This window comes from Ursus maritimus, unplaced genomic scaffold (genome assembly GCF_017311325.1).
Source record: "Ursus maritimus isolate PB19 unplaced genomic scaffold, ASM1731132v1 scaffold_1, whole genome shotgun sequence".
Taxonomy (NCBI): domain Eukaryota; kingdom Metazoa; phylum Chordata; class Mammalia; order Carnivora; family Ursidae; genus Ursus; species Ursus maritimus.
The window spans coordinates 60,485,239-60,510,644 of NW_024423343.1; the positions used below are offsets into that span (position 1 = coordinate 60,485,239).

At 35.3% G+C, this 25,406-nt stretch overlaps 1 protein-coding gene across 1 annotated transcript in view; it reads right to left on the minus strand.

The window, feature by feature from the left end:
* UBR3 (ubiquitin protein ligase E3 component n-recognin 3) overlaps positions 1 to 25,406 on the minus strand; it is a 230,724-nt gene that overhangs the window by 202,114 nt on the left and 3,204 nt on the right. Inside the window, exon 2 of the mRNA XM_040644068.1 lies at positions 1,896 to 2,035. Coding sequence (XP_040500002.1) covers positions 1,896 to 2,035 — 140 coding nt within the window. The remainder of the gene's footprint in view (positions 1 to 1,895; positions 2,036 to 25,406) is intronic.

The following is a 25,406-nucleotide window of genomic DNA, read 5'->3' on the forward strand; positions in this document are numbered from 1 at the left end:
GCACTGGGAAGCAAAACTAAATAAGACCTAGTTCCTACCCCCACGGAACTCACAACCCAGTTCACAGATGATCTGTGAATGAAATTCTAGATAACTCTGATTCCTGGGACCCAAACCAAAAAAACCTTAACTTTCTCAGTGGATAACTAATTCTGTACATTATTCATCTTATGTCCTCCGCAGTGACTTATGTAGTAACGTAACAAATATTTAACTAACATTTGTTCTTCATTTGCTAGGGCTCTAGATGAGCTCTGACATTCATCTGAGGATTGTAGGGTGAAATGAGAAATGGAACTCAAGGCATCTGTCAAACAACAAAATCTCTGAGCTTCTATTATCTCAGATTAAATGATTTCAAGTCCTTTCTTTAATTTTAAACAGTGATATCTACTCAAAGTAATGTAGTAATTTTTCCTGCACAGAAAGAAGAAATGAATGTTGAACATAAGTGGTAATAAAAAAGGAAAATTTCATGAACCTAAGTTCATGACACTCATCTTAAGACAAGTGCTTCCATTCATTCCTTTGTATTTTCAGATAATGGTAACATAATTATCAAAGCTATATACCTATGTCATCTATCTATTATAACTGCTAAATGTCCCGGAAGAAAAAAATAAACCTAATAAACTTTTGTATGAATTACTCTCTGATCAAAATAATTGTAAGTTTTAAGGTTCTCATAATAAATGAATTCTACTTACTATCTTTCTAAAACAGGACACTTATAATACAAAATGTAAATTTCCAAAAACTCTGTTAACTAGTATATGAGAAATAGCACAAGGGCAAGTTCAATAACCCAGCTGGTGTCTTCTTACTTCATTATAAAGAGAGAGTTGTTTGGAGCTGAATCAAAATAATATTTCTTCCTGTATTTTAAGACATATACTCTGAGAGGAGTGGAAGTTGTTAACAAAGGACTGCATATTTTGCTTAAAATGTAGAAATAAGAAGTGTTTGCTCACAATGAGAATAACATGGTACTTTTAAAAATGATGAAGATGCTTTATGTTTCTTCATACTTCAATGATGAGAGTAGATAAAAATGTGTGCCAAAGTTTCAAACTGGATTTAAGATTATTTATAGTAAATAATTTGAAACCTATAAGAGTAATTCAAGATGCAGTCCTTTAAATGATAAAAATACAAATATCATCAGAAAGGTAAAAGATCATAAAAAGTTAATAAATTTGTTTCATACCATACTATTTGGTATCTGTAATTCACAATATCAGACTAACAACTTTAACAGATAATATCTAAATCCAAAATATTTAACTAAAGTATATTAATCAAGATTGTGAATAAATCTCAAAAGGCAAAAGAATATCTATAATTTGCATGTTTCTTTTTCTTTTCAATAATATTATGATGTTTAACCCCATACCTTCTACCTGTAATATAGGAGTGAGCAATTTGACTCTCTCACAAGTTGTTACACATGGAGAGGAATAAAAATATAGAGACATATACAAAAAAAAAGAGAGAGATGGTGAAATAGTAGTTTATCTTCTAAAACTCTAAGTTAAATTCACACATTTCCAGAACTTCTTAATTCTGTTCTATCATAATATAACTGTAAATAAAGTCACTTTAACCCCATAAAATGATTATTTCCTCATCAGCAAAAGGCCAAGTAAGTTTGATCCTAAGCATCTATGATCCCAGGAGCAGAAAGTCCCAAACTGTGCCACTACAAGGTATCTATGAGGTTATATAATTGATGTATACAAAAGTGTGTTTTTATTTAGTTCCTGTATTTCATAGTCGTCTCATAAAACATGTTAAGCAAAAAAAAGATAACTGAAAAAATTCACCTTGTTATTAATGCTAAACTCTGTTAACTGGGAACTTAAAAAGAATACTAACAAAAAGTAGATTAAACATACCTGGTTCATTATAGCCTTCTCTTAAGTACTGAATAAGACAAAAAATAAATCTTGGAAGAACAAATTCAGACATCATCAATAAGTCTTTGGGGACACAGGGAATATTCGAACTTGATTTAATTTGATGCCTTTTGCAAAACCTGTAATATGAAAAAGAAAAAAAATTAACAGTGATGTCTAATCTGCCAGGAACATATTACCTCTATATACAATACCCATAAATAGAATGAAGGCCATTATCAAAGCTGATTTATTACTCCTCCACAATTCTTAAGGTACCAAGTTAAGAAGCTATAGTTTTAATTAGTCTTTAAATAAAATATGTGGCTGAGGAGGATTTCCTCCTAATAAAAGACCATACTACTTAGGTGCCAACTAGAATACAAAAAGAAAATCTCATTACAGGATTTAATTTTTTTAATGCAATTTATTACTTACACATAATACTTTATTACTTCCACTCTTTATAAACCATTGAATAGAAACTGGTCATTTCCTAAGAATTCACATTTTCTATTCCTTAACTATTTCTAACTTAATGAATATGTAAGTGACAGAAATAAAGCTTATTTGAAAATTCTGTATGGTACACATAAATATATGCATTCCTTTAACCTTGTTTATACTTAAAGTAGGACTGGTATACTTGAACAAAAGTGAAGCAAACTATTCAGTAGTCACAATCCGAACAATCACAAATAAGATATTTCGTGGCAATACAAAATAACCACACTAAACATAAAATGCCCAGAAACAAACTTATTAGGAAGAGTGCAGAAACTATCTTAGCTAAAAAACACAGAAGATCTGAATAGAGAAAAACTACATTCTCAAATGGAAAAACCAATTTTATTTTTTTAAAAGTCAGTTCCACAAAGCTTAATGCTATTATAGTTAAATCACAATGAGACTAATCACAAACTAATTCTGAAGTTTCAATGGAAGAGCATATGTGTGGAAAAAAAATCAGTAAAACTCAGGAAAAAAATGATTATTGACAGTGACTCACACCTTAAAATGTAGTACAAAGCTATTATAATTAAAAATCTGTAGTAATACAATATCATCAGGGGAGCACAATGGAGTCTAGAAAGAGACTATGTATATTTGTGAATTTAGTATCATAAGTATGGCATATCAAGTCAATGTGGTAGGAAGAAGATTTTCAATAAATTGCTTTAGGACAATTGATTATTTCTATGCAGGAAGAAAGTTTTATTCTTATCTTACACCATATACAAAATATATTCCATACATATCAAAAGTGAAAAAAGTTACCAGGAAAAAATAAACTATTCCCCCTCCATTACCTCAAAGTATAGAAAGTATTAAGTAAGTAAAACTTTAAACCAAAACCCATAAATGTTAAGATAAAAATCGACTACATAAATCAAGCTTCTATACAGAACACAATTATAAATTGAAAAAAATATTTACAAGAGGTAAAACATAAAGGACTAACATCTTTGATAGTGAACACTTGAAAATGGATAAGAAAAAGAAAAAAAATATCAATAGAAAAATCAGCCAAGGTCATGAACAAGTCACCAAAAAATTGATGAATGGCCAATAAACATATGAAAAGATGCTCAAGTTCTCTAATAACCAAAGCAATGAACTTCATTAAAATAAAAAATGAGGGGTGACTGTGTAGCTCAGTCAGTTAAGCGTCTGCCTTTGACTCAGGTCATGATCCCAGGGTCCTGGTCAGTCGGGAGTCTGCTTCTCCCTCTCCCTTTGCCACTCCCCCTGCTTGTGCACACTCTATCAAATAAATAAATAAAATCTTCTGAAAGAAAGAAGAAAAAGGAAGGAAGGAAGGAAGGAAGGAAGGAAGGAAGGAAGGAAGGAAGGAAAAGAAAGAAAGAAAGAAAAGGGAGGAAAGAAAGCAAGGTTCCAAATATAACAAAGAATTCCCTAAAGTGACAGAGAGCCCATCAGAATTTAAAAAATTAAATTAAATTTAAAAATTAAATTAAATTAAATAAATAATGAGTAACTAGAAAATGAGCATTTTGTAATGGCTTTAGAGAAAGGTTTATGGGCAAATTTTCCACTTGAGATCAGACGGTCACATCCTTATCAACCTTAGTATAATGAGAAGTAAAAAAAAATAAATCAGACATTGTGATATTTGTAAAGCACATAAAGCACACAGCACCGCTTAGGAAGTGTTCTTACCAAACATGCTGATTTTAACACCAAGTCTCGAGAGCTCACTTCCATTTATAAGAAGTATAGGAGCTAAAGGAAAAAGTTAAAAACACAAAAAAGCAAACAGACAAATCATGGACATAGGACAACAGACTCAATTTCTGTAACTTGTCAGTGGCAAGAGGAAAAAGGAGGTAGAAGGACCATTCTAGGTTTAAAAAAGCTTAAGAGACCCAATAAATATAATGTGTAAACAGATTGTAACAAACCAACTTTAAAAAAGATATTTTTTTAGACAACCAGGGAAATCGAATTATGAACTGGGTAATAGTTCATTAGATAATTTTATTAGGTGAGATAATGGCATTGTGGTGATGTAAGAATGTTCATGGGTATGATATTAAGGAATTATTTTGTGTAGGTATGATGGTAGCAGCATTGCATTTATCATTGAAAAATGAAGCCTTATCTTTTAGATATGGCTATATAAATACTTACAAATGAAATGCTATAATGTATGGGACTTGCTTCAAAATAATCTGGTGGGCTAAAATGAAATAGGAGTATACCAAGACCAACTATGAGCTGTTAATTGTTGGAACTGGGAGATGGATACAGGGCGTTTCACTATGTAATGCACATTAAATAGAATGTGGGCCAATATCAAAGCCAATAAAGTATTCCCCTCAGATTTTTAAGGCACCAAGTCAAAAGAATGTAGTTTTAATTGGTCTTTAAATTAAAAACGTCACTGAAGGAGTTTTTTCCCTAAAAAAAGATCGCAGTGGTTGGATTCATTATGTGCATTGCTTTTATACATGTGTGAAATTTTCTGTACTAAAACCTAAAAATTTTTTAAAAGGAAATATTTGCATTTTTAAAGATAAATACCTAAGCATATCAGGGTGAGATAACAATGTTTAGAATTTCCTTCAAAATACTTCAACAAAACAGAAAAAGGACAAATGAAGCAAATGTGGCAAAAATCTTAATATATGTTGAATCCAGTGATGGGTATATGGAGGTTCAGTGCTCTCTTGTCTTTACATTTGTCTATGTTTGAAGATTTTGATAATACAAAAAAGCTTTTTCATCTTGAGGATTGGGGAAGATTCACTTTACTAATTAGTTGTTGGAAAGCACATTCAGAAATTTCTCCTATCATATACATGGAAGTGTAAATAGATCCAGTTTTTGGTGATGCTTTAGCATTATCTATTAAAATTTTAAGTGCTCGAAAGTAAAAGAGCAAAGGAAATTTAAAAAAAGAAAAAGAGACAAACCAAGAAAAGACTCTTAACTATAGAGAACACACTGACTGATGGCTAACAGAGGGAAGGTGGGTAGAGGGATGGGTTAAACAGGTGATGGGGGATTAGGAGCACACTTGTGATGAGCGCTGGGGGTTGTATGGAACTAATTTTGTACATCTGAAACTAATAAAACACCATATGTTAACTACACTGAAATTAAAAAACTTAATTTAAAAAAAATTCAATAAGTGTTCATACCCTACTCTAACATTTCTATTTCTAGGAATTTATTATACAGAATTACTCCTAAATTTTCAAGACTATATCTACAGGGATGTTCATTATGGCACAGCTTGCAATGCAAAAAAGGGCAGAAACAGCTCATGTGTTCAGTAATAAAGGTTAACCAAATTATGGTAGATACATAAAATATTATGTTAAGAAGAATGAGGTATTTCAACAAGTACTGAAGTAGAATCATTATCTAGGATAAATTAAGTGAGAAAATGCATAATTGTGTATATATATTGTAATACCTTTGTAAGTAAAATTCTGGAGAAAGAATAGGAAGGAAAATATTAACACACATAAGAAAAAAATATTTATACCAAATACATGTATACCAAATTGGTGAAAATTAACCAGGAATATGATACAGCATACTTCACTTTCTACATTAGCTCTACCTATAATGTTTGAACTTTGTATAACAAACATATGCATTAACTTTGTAATCAAAAGGAAAGAATTCACACTAAAAGCAAACAATAAGTTACGTCATTCATTCGGCTTTAGTTCCACAATTCAAATCATTAATTCTTAACCTTTCTGGGTTCATAGACCCCTTTGAGAATCTAATGAAAGTTATAACTCTTTCTTAAGAAAAATATAAACACAAAGATAAAACATTCAGAGTGTTTACACACTGCTGAAGTCTATCTATCCTTAAGGTGGAGCTTCCAAATGTTAGGTCAATAGATTACAGTGCAGAGATACAAATTTCCTCAGTCCTCAAGGCAGACAGATGGGCAGGGTCTGAGCAGCCTCCTCATTGCTTCTGTGCCCCATCCAAATATCATTTCCATATCTACCATATCATGAAACAGGTTAAGAAGTATTATATCTTAAGGTCCAAACCTTTATTTAAAGGTAAATATGGTGGGGTGCCTGCCAGGGTGGCTCAGTCAGTTAATCATATGACTTGATTTTGGCTCAGGTCATGATCTCAGGGTCATGAGATCAAGTCCCACATAGGGTTCTGAACTCAGTGCAGCATCTGCTTCTCTCCTTCACTCTCTGCCCCTCCCCTGCTTGTGCTGTTTCTAAATAAATAAATAAATAAATCTTTTTTTAAAAATAAATAAAAATAAAGGTAAATATGGTCGTGTCCGGGTGGCCAGTGGTCTAAGGCACCAGACTCAAGCACCTGCTTCATAAAGGTAAATGTGAATTAAAGAACTTTCAGCTGTGACATACAAAATCAAGGAAACATTTCTATTTTAAAAGGCTTTAAAATTAAAAAAAAAAATTTAAACCTATCTTGTGTGATTGAAGATAATTTAATTACACTACCTAGAAGCATAAATATGAAGGACAAAAAAACAGATGAAACGAATGCCAGAAGAATGGGAACACAGACACTAAAGGATGCAATGGAAGGCTTGACAGTTGAAAAGCAGAAAAAGAGAAAGGATTAGGTAAAGAAGGGCACAGAAAGCTCTTTAGACACTTTCCATGTAGAAAAGAAATGAATTCAAAAGTGCTACTGGGCAGAGAGTGAAGAACAATTTGAACAGAGTGTCAAGTGGCATCAAAGAGTGAAATTTCAACCTGGAACTACGCCCAAGGAACAAAAGTGGCCTAAGCAACCTAGGGCCTGGGATTACAGGAGTATATCAGATGGCTCTTGATTGAAAAAATTAATAGCCAAAAGGCTTAAGAACCAAGCTCTGTAAGCTAGTTTAAATAACGTAGGACTATGCAGTATGGGTACAACATATGATAAGATCGACAAACAAAATTGGTTTTTGTACTCCAGGCTGAACATAGTGTGGGAACTAAAACATCTTATATATTACATAGCAAGTGTTCAATAAAGACTTCAGCAAACAAAGACTAAATCTAAGAATAGGGGCACCTGGGTGGCCCAGTCAGTTACGCCTCCAACTGTTGATTTCAGGTCAGGTCATGATCTCAGGGTCATGATATTGAGCCCCACGATGAGCTCCACACTGCACATGGAGCCTGATTAGGATTCTCTTCCTCCCAATCCCTCTTCCCCCCCACCCTGCTATAACACATTCTCTCCAAAAAATTAAAAATTAATAAAAAATAAAAAATTGCCTGGGTGGCTCAGATGGTTAAGCATCTGCCTTCAGCTCAGGTTATGATCTCCAGGTCCTGGGATTGAGTCCCATGTCAGGTTCCCGGCTCAGCAGGGAGTCTGCTTCTCCCTCTCCCTCTCCCTATCCCCCTGTTTGTGCTCTCTTTCTCTCTCTCTCTCTCTCTCAAATGAATAAAAAAAACTTTTTTAAAAAAATTTTAATAAATAAAAATAAGATTCTCTCTCCCTCTCCCTCGCACCTCCCCCACATCTCTCCCTCTCTAAAAAAAAAAAAAAAGAAAGAAAGAAAAAAGAAAAGAGAAAGGGACCAGAGATTCTTGGTGGTCCATTTGCAAATTACTAAGACTTAATGTGGGGTAGGAGGGCAAGAAGAAGCCAACTCAAATAACTCAATCACGTATTTCAAAAAACAGAAAAGCATCTAAGATAAGCTCCCCTAAAAATTAGCCTGTAGCATATACAACCCATTTCCAATTCAGCACAAATTATGCACATATACACTATTTTGCATATAATTTACGGTAATTCCAGAGATCCCTGAAGAGTCATGAATCCCAGATTAAAAGCCATTGAAATAATCTGTTCTCTTCATTTTACAGATGGGGAAATCTCAGAAATACTGAATGACATGCCTAACTAGTAAAATTTAGAAAAAATTCCCGAAGATCTCAATACGATAAAGATATATGGTCTCCACTAATCTTTGTATTTCATATGACCTTAGTAAAAATACCAATAAGGAATAATCAAAGTGATTCTGAAGTTACTATGGAAAAATAAAAATAGTTAAGAAAATTCTGAAAAATAAGGTAGAATAGCTTTATCATATATTAAAACAAAGTTAATCAAAACTGTATTAGAGAGCTTTTAAGAGAGCTTATATTCTAGAGGGTAGTGACAGATGTTAATGATAAATATTAATTAATATTAATAAAAGTCAAATAAAGATAAGGTAAAGAAAGGGGGAGCTGGGTCAGAAATTCAGTTCCAAATTCACCTATATGTTCTTGTGCCATTTCTCTAGATATACATTTCTACATCTCTAATTTATATGGACTAAGGTACAGATTCACCTCATGTCTAAAATGGTTAGATTACATGAATAGTTAAGAAATAAAGGAAACAAATTCCACCTATATAGTTTTAATATTATTTGGTGAGACCTAAAGTACTACAAAAGCAAAATATTCATGAAAACTGTAAGTTCTGGAGGTGCCTGGATGGCTCATTTGTTAAGCATCTGCCTTCGGCTCAAGTCATGATCCCAGAGTCCTGGGATCGAGCCCTGCATCAGGCTCCCTGCTCAGAGGGGAGCCTGCTTCTCCCTCTGCCCTGCCTGCTGCTCCCCCTACTTGTGCTCTCTATCTCTTTCACATAAATAAAATCTTTAAAAACAAAACAAAACTATAAGTTCTAAATTCAGTTTCAGTGTGCATATAAGACTTGAAAATCAACTACGAGATGTACAATTATTAAATTATTAAGTAGTAAATAAATTATAAATGGAATGCTTGAAGAAAGAAAGAAAATAATGTGGTAATGGTACATAAAAAGTGTACCGGTGGCGCCTGGGTGGCTCAGCCAGTTAAGTGATCTGCCTTCAGCTCAGATCATGTTCCCAGGGTCCTATGTTGAGCCCCACATCGGGCTCCCTGCTCCGTGGGGAGCCTGCTTCTCCCTCTCCCTCTGTCTGCCATTCCCCCTGCTTGTTCTCTGTCAAATAAATAAATAAAATCTTGGGGAAAAAAAAGTGTATCAATGGACAAATTAATTATTATGTATCCAAAAACAGACTCAAATCCATGTGGAATTAATTATGACAAGGCAGATTTCAAATCTTTGCAGAAAACACGGTTTATTCACTGAAATGGTACTGAGATGGAGTAACGAGCAAAGATTTGGGGGAGGAAGAATCTCCTCATACCTTATACCATGATAAATAAGACCCATATTAAACTTCTACAGCTGAATATCAGAAATGAAAAACACACCACATGGGATAACAGATTAGACACCAGAAAAAAAAAAAAATCAGTGATTTAACTGACTTAACAATTTTAAGAAACTATCCAAAATAAAGAACAGAGACTGAGAAAATGAATAGAACTTAAGTGAGGTATGGGACAATAACAAGCTGTCTTGCGTTACACTGGAAACCCAAAAAGGGGAGTAGGGAGAATATGTGAATGACATGCTTAACTAGTAAAATTTAGAAAAAATTTCTGAAGATCACAAAAGACATACCATAGACTTAGAATATGTGAAAAATGGCTGAAGTTTCTCCAAATTTGCTGAAAACCATAAAATCACAGATTCAAAAACTCATCAAACTGCAAGCAGAATAAACTTTTTTTAAAGCCATATGAAGGCACATCATAACCAAATTGCTGAAAACAGGGATAAGAATAAAATCTCCAAAGCAACCTGAAGAAAGTGACCCATTATGTACAGAACAATAAAGATACAGATGACAACAGACTTTTCATCAGGAACTGTTCAATCAGAACACAATGTAGAAACATATTTAAAGTGCTAGAAGAAAACAAGCAAACCTGTGACTCTAGAATTCTAACTCAAAGAAAAAAAACTCTTCAAAACTGAAGATAAATGAAAACTTTTCAGAAAAATCTGAGAATTCTTTACCATCATACCTGCACTACTAGAAAAAGTAAAGGAAGTTTTTCAAGCAACATTATGATAAGCCCACATGGCAGGAAACTGATCCTCCTGTCAACAGCCATGTGAGCGACCCACCTTAGAAGTGGATCTTCAAGTCTCAGCAAGTCTTTAGGAGACTGCAACCCCAGCCAATATCTTTACTACAACCCCATGAGATGCTATGTCAGAATGACCAGGTCAGCCATTTCCAAATCCCTGGTCCACAGAAACTATGAGATAATAAATGTTTGTTGTTTTAAGCTTCTAAGTTTCAGAGTGATCTGTTACACAGTGATAGCTAATGAAAACACTATCAACAAAGTAGACTTAACTGACAATAATAGAACACTATACCCTACAATAGCTGGACGCTCATTCCATTCTTCATAAACTATGTCCCAATAAAGTCCTTTTTCCATGTTTACGAAGCACTGGGATGTTATTAACTCACAGAATTATAGAGTCAAACATGCAGACCTTTTCAAATGATCTACACTGTATACGTTTATCAACATACACATTAATACACCCACTCTCCGTCCCCCTTCTCTTACTGAACTGTGGCCCTTAAAAATTCATACACTGAAGCCCTAATCCCCAGGGGCACCTGGGTGGCTCAGCTGGTTGAGCATCCAACTCTTGGTTTCAGCTCAGGTCATGATCTCAGGGTCGTGAGATCAAGCCCCATATCAGGCTCTGCACTCAGTAAGGGATCTGCTTGAGATTCTCTCTCTCCCTCTACCCCTCCCCCCACTTGTACACATGCTCCATCTCTGTCTCTCTAAAATAAATATATAAACATTTAAGAAAAAAAAATTTTTGAAGCCCTAACCCCCAGTGTTACCATAGGTGGAGATAGGACGTTTGAGGAAGTAAGGTTAAATGAGGTCATAGGGTGGGGCCCTAATCCAATACAAGTGGTGTCCTTATAAGAAGAAAAAGAGACACGAGGGATACACAGGTACACAGAGGAAAGACCATGTGAGGATACAGGGAGAAGGCAGTCATCTACAGGCCAAGGAGAGAAGCCTCAGGAGGAACACCTGCCAGCGCCTTGATCTTGGACTTCCAGCCTCCAGAACCATGAAAAATAAATTTCTGTTGTTTAAGTCCCCCTGTCTGTGGTATTATGTTATGACAGCAAGCTGACTATATACTCCATCAGTAGGACACAACTGCCTACATACACAATGGAGCCAGCACTGAAATTAGTCCAGACCAGACTGATGACTTTTCAGTACTGACAAGCAGAAAATATCAAAGAATGGTATGGATCTTAGAGATCCATAATGAATATGGATCTTATCAATTTTACGGTATTGAAGCATTTTAAATTGACATTACATAAACTATGTTCACAGACCACAAAGGAATTAAACTAGAAATCAATAAGAGACATACATTTAAAAATCCTTAAAATTTGAAAATTAAGTAACACAGCTGTAAACAATGCATGGGCAAAGAATAAATAAAACTATATCGTGACAATTTTTTTGTACCTATCGTATTTGCAAAGACCAAAAGTTTGATGATATATTGTCTTGGCAAGGTATTAAAGAAATGGATATTCTCATTGTACTGACAGAAAGAGTGTAAATTAACATACCAAATATGAGGACAATTTGTAAAAATGTATCAAAAGTATAAATGGACACCCATATGACCAAGTAATTCAAGGGATTAGAATCAGGACTGCCTAATTTCTAATCTAGAACTCTTTTTCATGATACCTATAAGAAGATTTTCTCAAGGCACAGGAAAAGAATTTTCATATGGTGTCCAGGTGAAAGAGATAAGCTTTAAAATGTAGTCTAGGAATAATAAAATACTGTAACTCCCATAGTTTTCGATAGCTTGAACAATCAAAGAGAAAATCAAAATCAGAGCTAATTCAAAAAAACCCCTACCAAGCAGGAAGCAAAGACTGGCACTTGGCCAGCGGGCATAACGCACGGGCCCACCCTATGAGGGTTGATAAGGACCTAACCTGTGGCCCCACCCAATCACAGAGTCCAGCTAGCTACACCACTCAGCCAGGGAGTACAGACGGTGACTCCACCCTACCAGAGGAGATTATGGAGCCCAGCCAACAGCCCTGCCTGATCACAGAACCCAGTCAGCAGCCCCACCTAAATGTAGACTCATTTGGCAGTACAACCCCAAATTGAGAGTGGACCCCTCTCAACTTCAGAGCACAGACAGTGGCCCCACCCAACAAAACACCCACGAAGGAAATGCTGCCTGCCAGTGGACAGTATCAGATGACCCATCCAGAATCCCAGGCTGGGCTGAATGAAGAAAATCATTCCCTTCCAAGTGAACTTGTAAATACTGGAAGAGGAGACCACTTCTTCAAATGCACAGATACCAATGCAAGAAAGGAGGATTAAGAAGAATCAGGTAAACCTGATACCACCAAAGGAAATCAATAAAGTTCCAATAACTGACCATGAAGAAACAGAGCTGAACTAAACGAACTAAAGAATTTTCAGAATAATCCTCTTAAATAAGTTCTATGAACTACAAGAAAATTCAGATAGACAAGCAAAAATAGGAGGAAAATACATGAGTAAAATAAGTTCAAAAGAAATGAAAATCATTTTAAAAACAAATCCTAGAGCTGAAGAATATAACTTAACTAAAAAATTCAGTAGAACTCTTCAACAGCAGACTTCACCAAGAAGAAAGAATTCATGAACACAAAAGACAGGTCATTTGAAATCAATCATCCAGTCAGAGGAGCAAAAGGAAAAATGAATGAGAAAGAGTGAAGAAAGATACAGGACTCCTAAGATACCACACAAACAACATACACATTATGGGACTCACAAAAGGAGAAAAGAGAGAAGACCAAAGTCTACTAAAAAAATAATGTCTGAAAACATTCCAAATATGGGTAAAATAAATGGACATTAAGATTGAGGAAGCCCTTGGGGGCGCCTTTTTTTAACCCTCTATCTTGCTTTCTCCAGTAATAACCTATGACCACCGAGTTCCCACACTTGACTGTAAACGCCATGAAAGCAGGACCTCCTGTCATTTAGTCTACTGCCAGGAATAGAGAGGTGATTAATCAGTATTTGCTGAATGCATGTATGTGTCTCTTGTACGATGTGCTCAGAACATCATGTGAACAATACCTTTACTATGACATGAAAGAATTTTGGGACACAGTCTAGTGATGAATGAAGTAAGTTCTAAAAGCATGATCTCTCAGGGCGCCTGGGTGGCTCAGTCATTAAGCGTCTGCCTTCAGCTCAGGGCGTGATCCCAGTGTTCTGGGATCGAGCCCCACATCAGGCTCCTCCACTGGGAGCCTGCTTCTTCCTCTCCCACTCCCCTTGCTTGTATTCCCTCTCTCGCTGGCTGTCTCTATCTCTGTCAAATAAATAAATAAAATCTAAAAAAAAAAAAAAAAAAAGATTCAAGAAGCCCTAGAGTCCCTAAGTAGGTTGGGCCCAAAAAGGGCTACACTGAGACACATTATAATTAAGTTATCAAAAGTCAAAGACAAAGAAAAATTTGAAAGCAGCAAGAGAAAACAGCTCATCATATAAGTGAGCTCCCATTAAGTCTATAAATAAATTTCTTCGCAGAAATCTTGCAAGCCAGGAGAAGAGTGGGATGATATATTCAAACTACTGGAAAAAAAAAACTGCCAACCAAGAATACCATGCCCAGCAAAACTGCCCTTCAGAAATGAAGGAGGTGGCGCCTGGGTGGCTCAGTCAGTTAAGCGTCTGCATCTGGCTCAGGTCATGATGCCAGGGTCCTGGGATCAAGCCCCGCATCAGGCTCCCAGTTCAGCAGGGAGTCTGCTTCTCCCTCCTGCTCATGCGTGCTCTCCCTCTCTCTCAAATAAATAAAATCTTTAAAAAAAGAAAGAAAGAAAGAAGAAATAAAGACTTTCCCAAAATAAAAAAGCTGAGAAAATTCATCGCCCTTGACAAGACTTAAAAGAAATGCTAAAGAGAATTCTTAAAAGCTGAAATGAAAGGATGCTAATTAATGTGAAAATATAGAAATGCATAAAACTCACCAGCAAAGATAAATATACAAAGTAAGATTCTCTAATAAAGGAAATATAGGAATGTATAAAATATAGGAATGTATAAAATTCACCAGCAAAGGTAAATACACAAAGTAAGATTGTCTAATATTGCAAAGTGTGCAAATCACTTTCAACGCTTGTTTAAAAGCTAAAAAATGAACATACTAAAAATAACTATAACTACAATAATTTAAAATATAAAAAGACATAAAGTGTACTATCAATAATCTAAATGTGAGAGGGAGAAATGTAAAACTACAGAGTTTTAGGTTGTTATCACCTTTAAAAAGGTTGTTCTAAGATATTTCATGTCAGCCTCATGGTAACCACAACAGAAGAACCTGTGGTAGGTATACAAAAAAGTTAAGAGAAACAAATCAAAGCATGTCATCACAAAAACACATCAAATCACAAAGGAAGAGAGAAAAAAGGAACTGTAAGAGTCAAAAAGCAATTAACAAAACAGCAACAAAAAGTCCTTATCTATGAACAAATACTAAATGTAAATGGATTAAATTCTCCAATCAGAAGTCCTAGAGAAGCTGAATGGGTTTTTAAAATCCAATGACATGCTGCCTACAAGAAACTCATGTTAGCTTTATGGGGCACACATAAGCTGAAAGGGATGGAAAAGATATCCCAAGTAAATAGTAGTTAAAAGAGAGCAAAAGAGGCTGCACTTACATCAGATAAAATAGACTTTAAGTCAAAAATGGTCACAAAAGAAAAAAAAAAGTTACTACATAATAAGATATCAATTAATCAAGAAGATACAACAACTGTAAATATTTATGTACCTAAACATCAGAGCACCTAAACATGTAAAAGAAGCAGTAACACAAATGAAAGAAAAAATTTACGGCAATACAATAATAAGAGACTGTGATAAACAATGGATAGATCACCCAGACAGGCAATTAATAAGGAAAGAGCAGACGTAAACATTATAAACCAAATGGACATAACAGACACATACAGAACGTTCCATCCAACAGCAGCAGAATACACATCCATCTCAAGACAGAACATTCTCCCAGAAAGATCATATCTCAAGCCGCAAAACAAGTTTTAACAAATTCAAGCAGACTGAAATTACATCTTTTCTGAACACAATGAAAACTATAAAACTAGAAATCTGTAACAGGAGAGAAATTGAGATTCTCACAAATGTGGGAAAATAGACAATACACTCCTGAACAACCACTAGGTCAAAGAAGAAAGGAAAATTCTAAAAATAAAAAACTAAAAAATCTTGAAAGAAATTAAAATAGAAGCACAACAAACCAAAATCTACAAGATGCCCAAAAAAGCAGTTCTAATTGGAAAATTTATAGCTATAAATGCCTACATTAAGGAAAAAGAAAGATTACAAATAAACTACCTAACTCTACATATCAAGGAACTAGAAAAAGAAAGAAAGAAAGAAAGAAAGAAAGAAAGAAAGAAAGAAAGAAAGAAAGAAAGGAAGGAAGGAAGGAAGGAAGGAAGGAAGGAGGAAGGAAGGAAGGAAGGAAGGAAGGAAGGAAGGAGGAAGGAAGGAAGGAAGGAAGGAAGGAAGGAAGGAAGGAAGGAAGGAAGGAAGGAAGGAAGGAAGGAAGGACGGACGGACAGGCCAAGTCCAAAGCTAGCAGAAGAAAGAAAATAGAAAAGAGCTGAAATAATGAATGAAAAATCAATAGAAAAGAACAACAAAACTTAGACTTGGTTTTTTGAAAAGATAAACAAAACTGACCAATCTTTAGCTAGACTAATCACAAAAAAAAGAAAAATTATTCAAATTAATAAAATAATAAATGAAAAAGGAGAAATTACAACTGGTACCACAGAAACACAAAGGATCATAAGAAGTTACTATGAACAATTATACGCAAACGAATTAGACAACCTAGAAGAAACGGATAAACTTCTAGAAACATACAATTACTGAAGACTGAATCAACGAAAAAAAAAAAAGGAAAGAAAATCTGAACAAACCAATAACAACTAAGGAGACTGAATCACTAACCAAATATCTACCAGCCAAAAAAGCCCAGGACCAGATGGCTTCAGTGGTAAATTCTACCAAACATTTAAAGAAAAATTAATATCAATCCTTAAAATCCATAAAGCAATCAGTAAAATAACAAGATAATAAGAAAATAATAAACCAACAAAGGAGATAAAATGGAAACAAAAAAATACTCAATCGAAAAGAAGGCAGAAAAGAGGAAAAAAACAAAAGTAGATGGGATAAATAAGAAACAAGTTCCAAGATGACAAACTTAAAATCTTTAAACTTGTATTTATTTATTTATTTGAGAAAGAGAGTAATCAAGAAAGAGAGAGAGAGAGAGCACAAGTGGGGGCAAGGGCAGAGGGAGAAGCAGACTCCCTGCTGAGCAGGTAGCCCAATGTGGGGCTCGATACCAGGACCCTGGGATCATAACTTGAGCCAAAGGCAGACACTTAGCCAACTGATCCACCTAGGTGCCCAATACATACTTTTTTCAAGTGTATATGGAACATTCACCAAGATAGACCATATTCTGGATTATGAAGGAAACCTTTAAAAAAAAGTTAACATTTTTAAATAAATTGATATATGTGTATGTTCTCTGACTACAACAGAATTCACCTAGAAATTACTACAAAACATAATCTGAGAAGATCTCTAAAACTTCTAAATAACCCATGGCCATAAAGGAAATCACGGAAAACAGAAAATAGTTGGAACTGAATAAAAGTAAAAACATCAAAATCTGTGGGTTGCCTCTAAAACTGTACATAGAGGGAAATTTATAACACCAAACACTTACATTAGAAAAGAAAAAGGTCACAAAGCATTGATCTAAAATGCCACCTTAAAAAAAAAAAAAAAGAATGACAAAACAAGAAGGAAGACAGTAATAAAGAGCACATATAAATGGAATGAAGAACAAATAGGAAAAAAAAAAGATAGAAATCAATAAAACCAAAAGCTGATTTCTTAAAAAGGGCAACAACTGCGACAAAGAAATGAAAACAAGAATATCACTAGATAACCTAAAGACATTGAAAGAATAATAAAATATTACAAAGGACATTTTGCCCATAAATTCATTTAGATGAAATGGACCAACTCCTTGAAAGATTAAAACTGCCAAAGCAAACACAATAAAAAAAGGTAACCTGAATAAGTACTACATCATTAAAGAAATTAAATTTGTACTTAAAAACATTCCAACAGTAAATACTCCCAACTTATTATTGTTTCACTGTCAAATTTCATCAAACATTTGAGGGAGAAATAGTTATATTCTACATAAACTCTTTAAAAAATATAGAAGGAAACCTTCCCAACTTATTTTATGTAAGTAGCTTTAGCTTTATCTTGATACTCAAATCAGACAAATATATTACCAAAGAAGAAAACAAAGATATTACAAAAGAAGTCCAATATTCCTCTTGAACATAGATACAAAAATCCTCACATCAAAATACTAGGAACTTGAATCCAGCAAGACAATAAGAAAAAAAAAAAAAAAGACAATACATCGTAACCAAGCAGAGTTTATCCCAGGAATGCAAGACTGGTTCAATACTCAAAAATTGTTCCATGTAATTCACCATATCTACAGATTAAAAAAGAAAAATCATACAACTATCTCAATAGAAGCAAAAAAAACCACTTGACAAAATCTAACAACTCATTTGTGATTTAAAAAAAAAAAAAATTTCTCAAGGGCACCTGGGTGGCTCAGTCGGTTAAGCATCTGTCTTCAGATGGGGTCATGATCTCCGGGTCCTGCGATCAAGCCCCGCATCGGGCTCCCTGCTCAGCAGGGAACCTGCTTCTCCCTCTCCCTCTGCCTCTTCCTTCTCCTCGTGCTCTCTCTCTCTCAAATAAATAAATAAATCCTTAAAAAAATAATAGAATTTAAAAAATTTTTAATTCTCAGCAAACTAGGAATAGAAGAGAAATTCTTCAATCTGATAACAGGCATCTAACAAAATCCTACCACTAATATCATATTTAAAAAAAGATTTACTTTCCCCTAACATGAGATACAAGACAAGAACGTCCACATTCACCACTTCTGCTCAATGGTGTAATGGAAGTTCTGTTACTAATCTGAAAATGCAAATTTAAAAAGTATGTTTATATCCAACAGACCAACACACACACACACAATATGTGTGTGTATGTGTGTGTATGAAGAATAGCACACTCTATGACATAGCAATCCCTCTCCCACAAATCTATCCTAAAAAAATTCTAGTATATATACACAAAGAGACACATGGGAAAATGTTCACTGCAGCCCTGCAAACAATGAAAAAATGTAAAGCATCTAATTGTCCCGTAGCAAAGAAATAGATCGCCAAACCATGGTTTAATCATACCACAGAATACTTAGTAGCAGTTAGAAATGAATCCATATTAGTAACTTGGTAAGTGAAAAAGGCAAGCTTCAAAAAGATTCATATAATTTATGCACAATTTTAACACTAAAACAATCCATATTTGTTTAAGTGTAGCAAAAGTACAAAACATGCATGGATTTTCACACAGGAATTTCAGGGTAATAGTAACCCCTGCAGAGGGAAAGAGAAAGGAAGGGACAAGATGACCCTTAGTTTTTTGGTCAAAAAAAGCTCTATACAGGCACCTGGGTAGCTCAGTCGTTAAGCGTCTGCCTTTGGCCCAGGCCGTGAACCTAGGGTCCTGGGATCGAGCCCCGCATCAGGCTCCCTGCTCCGCTGGGAGCCTGCTTCTTCCTCCCCCACTCCCCCGGTTGTGCTCCCTCTCTCGCTGGCTGTGTCTCCCTCTGTCAAATAAATAAATAAAATCTTTAAAAAAAAAAAAAGCTCTATAGCAAATAGGGCAAAAGGTTAACATCTATTAATCTCAGTGGTGAGTACAAAGGTATTTTTTATATTACTTTTGTACCTTTCTATATATTGAAAATGTTTCATAGCTGAAAATAGTTTGAATGGGTTTTATATAACATAAAAATGATTAGGAAATACGATTACAATCTAATAAGACTTCCAAATTGCTCTGTTGTAGTTAAACCTTATTACAATGAAGATGACTAGAGGTTACACTTCCAGCTCAAGTAGAATGTTCTACACTAAGAATCTGGCTATACCATTTCTGGTAAACTAGCAATGGGAGAAAAAAAAAAGTAAAATGAGCACAGAAAAGAGAACAAAAAATTTCTTCAACTCTTTCCTTCAAGCTCTTCAATCATGAGAAATGTCATGTTCCCTTGCTTGAATTCATGACCTGAGTTAGATGGATATTGCAGTAGAGAAAATTCTAGATTCACAGTGAAGAAAATTTCACAAGTAATCTGTGTAAATCCATGGATACATACATAAATCATTTAAGAGATTAGTTCTAACACTCTCCCTACAAAATCAATAAACACAAAATATGATACAATTGACCAATTTACTAAAACTCTAAATATGTGTGAGAGGATATAAATAAAAGAGGTAGATATGGCACAGGTCTTTATCATCATATCTTTATTGAAAGTTTTTATTTGTAAAGATATAACCTAGAGATGACAAAAAATTGTTATAATTCAAAAAATCAAATCCTGCAATACAGTTTCACACTGTACTTATGTTACAGGAGTGTTGCCCCGACAGATCAGCTTGACAGTGAAAGTAAAACTTGCCACCGGACTTTGCAGAAGATACAACATGAAACTTCAAGAACAGGAATATATGTAGTGAGTTAAAGAAATAATGGAGGATCCCACTGCAATGAGATTATTAAGTTGGCAGGGCAAGGAGAGGCCACATGTGAGTACAGGTGGTCCTTGAAAGAAAACTCTCACTGGAATATGAAAGGATACTACAATTAGAATATCACTGTGTTGCAAACCCTAATAAAAATATGGATCTGGACAATAATAAACAATAGCTACTAAAATCTTTAACAAGATAGGTAACTTTATAATAAATGGATCACACTGACAAATCTGAGCCCACAGATTAACCCTAGCATTACCTAAAGGAGAAACAAGGAAACATTCTGTAGCTCCTGATATGATCCAACAGGAAGTATAAAACCATTATGAAGTTTCCTTGCTAAACAAAACAAAAAAATAGAATCTAAAATTTGATCAAGAGTGTAGATCCCAACCACTGGTTTACAGGAAATAATGGGCAGAGGAACAAGTTAAACATCGCATCTCAAGATGGAATCAGTAATACCCAGAATGCGGGTTCCTTCAACTAGTAAATTGCAGAGACAAAAAAAAAAAAAAAAAAAAGGAGGAGGGTGGTGAAGAATCCTAAGAGATATAACACCCAAACACAATATGAGGGCCTTGTTTGAATCCTAATTCTAAATCAACCTTAAGAGATCATTCATGAAACAACTGGGAAAATCTGAACATACACTGGATACTTGAAGACTTTAAGAAATAATTGTGAATATTCAGGTGTGGTAAATGGTACTATGGTTGTTCTTTTAATTGTCATAAAATATACATAACATAAAACTTATCATTTTAACTTTTTAAGTGTACAGTTCAGTAATATTAAGAACATTCACACCGTTGTGCAGCCATCACCACAATCCATCTCAAGAACTTTTTCATCTTCCCAAATTAAAACTCTGTCCCCATTCCCCTCTCCCTCCAGCCCCTGGCAACTACCATTCTACCTTCTGTTTCTAAAATTAAACTATTGCAGGTACCTCATAAAAACAGAATCATACAATATTTGTCCTTTGTATTCAGTTTATTTCACTTAGCATAGTCTTCAAGGATCGTCCCTACCGTAGCATGTGTCTGAACTCCATTCCTTTTAAAGGCTGAGTAATAGTCCATCTTATGTATATACCACATTTTGCTTACCCATTCATCTGTCAATGGACATTTGGGTTATGTTTTATTTTTAAGAGTTCACATCTCTTTACTGAGGTACATACTCAAATATTTATAAGTTAAATTATAAGATAGTTGAGATTTGCTTCAAAATACTCCAGTTTGGAAAGAAAGGGCACAGGGTGGGGGGGGGGGTGTTAATAAATGAAACAATATATCGCTTCTCACTTAATAGATTAACAAATCTGTTAAACTGATAACACCAGGGCACCTGGGTGGCTCAGTCATTAAGTGCCTGCCTTTGGCTCAGGTCACGATCCTAGGGTCCTAGGATTGAACCCTGAGTCGTCGAGCTCCCTGCTCAGCAGGAAGCCTGCTTCTCCCTCTCCCACCCCCCCCTTGTGTTCCCTCTCTTCCTGTGTCTCTGTCAAATACATAAAATCTTTAAAAAACAAATAAGTAAAAATAAAATACCAAAACACCATATATATTGGCCAGGATGCGGGGAAACATGCTCTTTCATTCATTGTTGGTAGAGTGTAAATTCACATCTTTGGAGGGCTCTATCAAAGTTTAAAATGTACATTTTCTTTAACCAAGATAATAGCTTCTAGGAATTTATCCTCACCCATGTGCACACACATATACACAAAGAAGTGTATATAAGCATACTGACTGCAACAATGTTTATAATAGTCCAAGACTGGAAACAATTTAAATGTCTATCTGNNNGTAGGGAAATGACAGCATAAATTACAGGAAAAAAATATAAAAGTGCAATGAAATACAGTTTAACTGTTTAAAAAAATGAAATGGTTCTATGTGCACTATTAAGAGATAGTGTGCAATAATTATGTTAAGAGGGAAAAAGCCAGGTACAGAAGAGTATGACACTATTTAGCCAGACATTCACTGCTTCCATTTCTGGCACTGCCACATACCAAATAAACCTAAAAAACCTAAAAATTTCACACAACAAAAGAGCTACACTTGCAGAGTAAATTATAATTAACATCTTTTAAACCTATAGCTAAGCTTAAAAGAAAATAAGGGAACTCTGTCACTGAGGAGTGGGATGGAGGAAAGAGGAACCCTTTTTACTTATCCACTTATTTTTGTTTAAGATTTTATTTATTTATCTGAGAGACAGAAAGCATGAGCAGTGCAGAGGGATAATGACCCAAACCAAAGGCAGACGCTTAACTGACTGAGCCACACAGGTGCCTCTCCACAATTTTTATGTTATAACCAATATGTATTACTTTTGAAATTAAAAAAGAAAGCACCCTCAAAAAAGATGCTATGGGTTTAATAATCAATAAATAATCAATTTAATAATTAATCAATGAATAACTAAACCAATGTAATCTCAGGGCAAATTTTCAGGTGTAATAGCCACTATTTTATCCAACTTAATTCAATTTAATTCATCCAATTTACTAAGCACCTTCTAAATGCAAGAGACTATGCTTGTCTCTGATTAATAGCAAGATAAGGTTCCTATTTTTTTTTAAAGATTTTATTTATTTGACAGAGAGAGACGGCCAGCGAGAGAGGGAACACAAGCAGGGGGAGTGGGAGAGGAAGAAGCAGGCTCCCAGCGGAAGAGCCTGACGTGGGGCTCGATCCCAGAACCCCGGGATAACGCCCTGAGCTGAAGGCAGACACTTAACGACTGAGCCACCCAGGCGCCCCTAAGGTTCCTATTTTTTCAAGAGCTTAGCATCTGTGAGGAAGAACAAGCAAGGAGGCAAAAAAAAAAAAAAAAAAAAAATCTATAGGGGCGCCTGGATGGCTCAGTCGTTGAGCATCTGCCTTTGGCTCAGGGCGTGATCCCAGCGTTCTGGGATAGAGCCCCACATCAGGCTCCTCCGCTGGGAGCCTGCTTCTTCCTCTCCCACTCCCCCTGCTTGTGTTCCCTCTCTCGCTGGCTGTCTCTCTGTCAAATAAATAAATAAAATCTTTAAAAAAAAAATCTATAAATACAGGATAGAACATGAAAATGGTCAACCTCTGCACCAAAATTTGAGAACTAAATGTTTAAAATTCCAACTTTTGGGTGTCTGGGTGGCTCAATCGGTTAAGCGGCTGCCTTCAGCTCAGGTCATGACCCTAGGGTCCTGGGACTGAGTCCAGAATCAGGCTCCCTGCTCACCAGAGAGTCTGCTTCTCCCTCTGTCCCTCCCCCCTGCTTGTGCTCCCTCTCTCTCTCTCTTTCAAATACAAAACTAATAAAATAAAATAAAAATAAAATAAAAAATAAGTAAATAAAATTTCAACTTCTGGTTAGCACCATCAGAACCCCAAACCAATTAGACATTATTTTAGATTTTTCATTACTTTTTTTTAATTTATCCATCCATCAACCATTTTTTGACAATGATTGTATTTATTCATTAGTGGCAAAAATATGCTGTTATACATACAGTTATTAATATCTAGTTTCCATAGCCATTGTGATATCATCCCACAAATGAATTTTCTTTTTTTCTTAAGATTTTATTTATTTATTTATCTGAGAGAAAGAGAGAGTGAAAGAGACAGAGAGAGAGCACAAGATGGGGGAGGTCAGACGGAGAAGCAGACTTCCTGCTGAGCAGGGAGCCCCATGTGGGACTCAATCCTGGAACGCCAGGATCATGACCAGAGCCAAAAGCAGACGCTTAACCAACTGAGCCACCCAGGTGCACCCACAAATAAATTTTTAGTTATTTTCTTCCTTTGGTTTGTATACCTGTTAATATTTCCACACCATATCAATACCACTACAAAAATAACTGAATCCTCTCCCTATATTTTTATAATTATAAATTTGAATATTAAATAGTAATATAGGTTGTGGTAGATCCAACATTCTTCCCCATCTCCAATCACACATCCTACCCACAACAGACACCTGGGAAAAGGATTAAGCACAGCAGGTTTTCTAAGAAAGCAGATACAGAGAAAATAGAATCCTTCCTTAAAAATTTGCTGAACAATGATATTTAAAAATTTCTACTGCAGTTACAATAACAACCCCAAAAACAACATGTCTTTAATTTTTAGCAACCTAAAGGGATTTTAAGAAATATCAAAAACTGGGGGCGCCTGGGTGGCACAGCGGTTAAGCGTCTGCCTTCGGCTCAGGGCGTGATCCTGGAGTCCTGGGATCGAGCCCCACATCAGGCTCCTCTGCTGTGAGCCTGCTTCTTCCTCTCCCACTCCCCCTGCTTGTGTTCCCTCTCTCGCTGGCTGTCTCTATCTCTGTCAAATAAATAAATAAAATCTTAAAAAAAAAAAAAAAAAAAGAAATATCAAAAACTGAGAAAAGTTAAATATATTCTGTCCATGTTAGGGTATTCCAGCTTTGCCCACCAGGAACACTACTATAATTTGTTGATGACTTTCAGTTCTGAAAAGTTCCAGAGGCAGCCTTTTAACCTGAACTGTTGGCTAACATCACCTACGTCTGTCCAGGCAGTAGATTAGGTGTATAGCCCAGAATTATTCTATCTAACTCAAAGAGCTATAAAAATTTCAGAATTTTCACGTGGCCACAATACACTTATTGTTTACTCTTGCCCTTTATGAAAATGGACATGGTAACTGCCGGCATATACAGGAAATAGCTCTCCATTCCAGATAAGCAATAATAATTATTTAACACTATGTATCAACTCACAGAGGGCTGCCACACTAGGGAAAAAATAAGAATCTACCAGATGTCGGGGCGCCTGGGTGGCACAGCGATTAAGCATCTGCCTTCGGCTCAGGGCGTGATCCCCGCATTGTGGGATTGAGCCCCACATCAGGCTCCTCCGCTAGGAGCCTGCTTCTCCCACTCCCCCTGCTTGTGTTCCCTCTCTCGCTGGCTGTCTCTATCTCTGTCGAATAAATAAATAAAATCTTTAAAAAAAAAAAAAAGAATCTACCAGATGTCAGTAAATGTAAATGCTGTAAGATGAGGACTCATCCTGTATGAGTACCTTCAAAGAAACAACTGAGATGTTTCTGCTCCTACATGGAAGCATCACAACTGAGATCAGACTTACAACTCATGCAGACTAATCTGATTATTATGACTGTGTTCCAAAATTCAGGAAAGAATCAATATTATTTCCTACTTTCCCCTTCTTTGGGGGTCCCAAATGCTAACCTCATCTAAGAAGAAAAAATATCTACATATCAATAAAGGATTGTTCCAATTCCCATTTTAAAATCCCTCTTAAAAATTTTTTTTAAGTTTTTAAAAAGAAAAAGAAA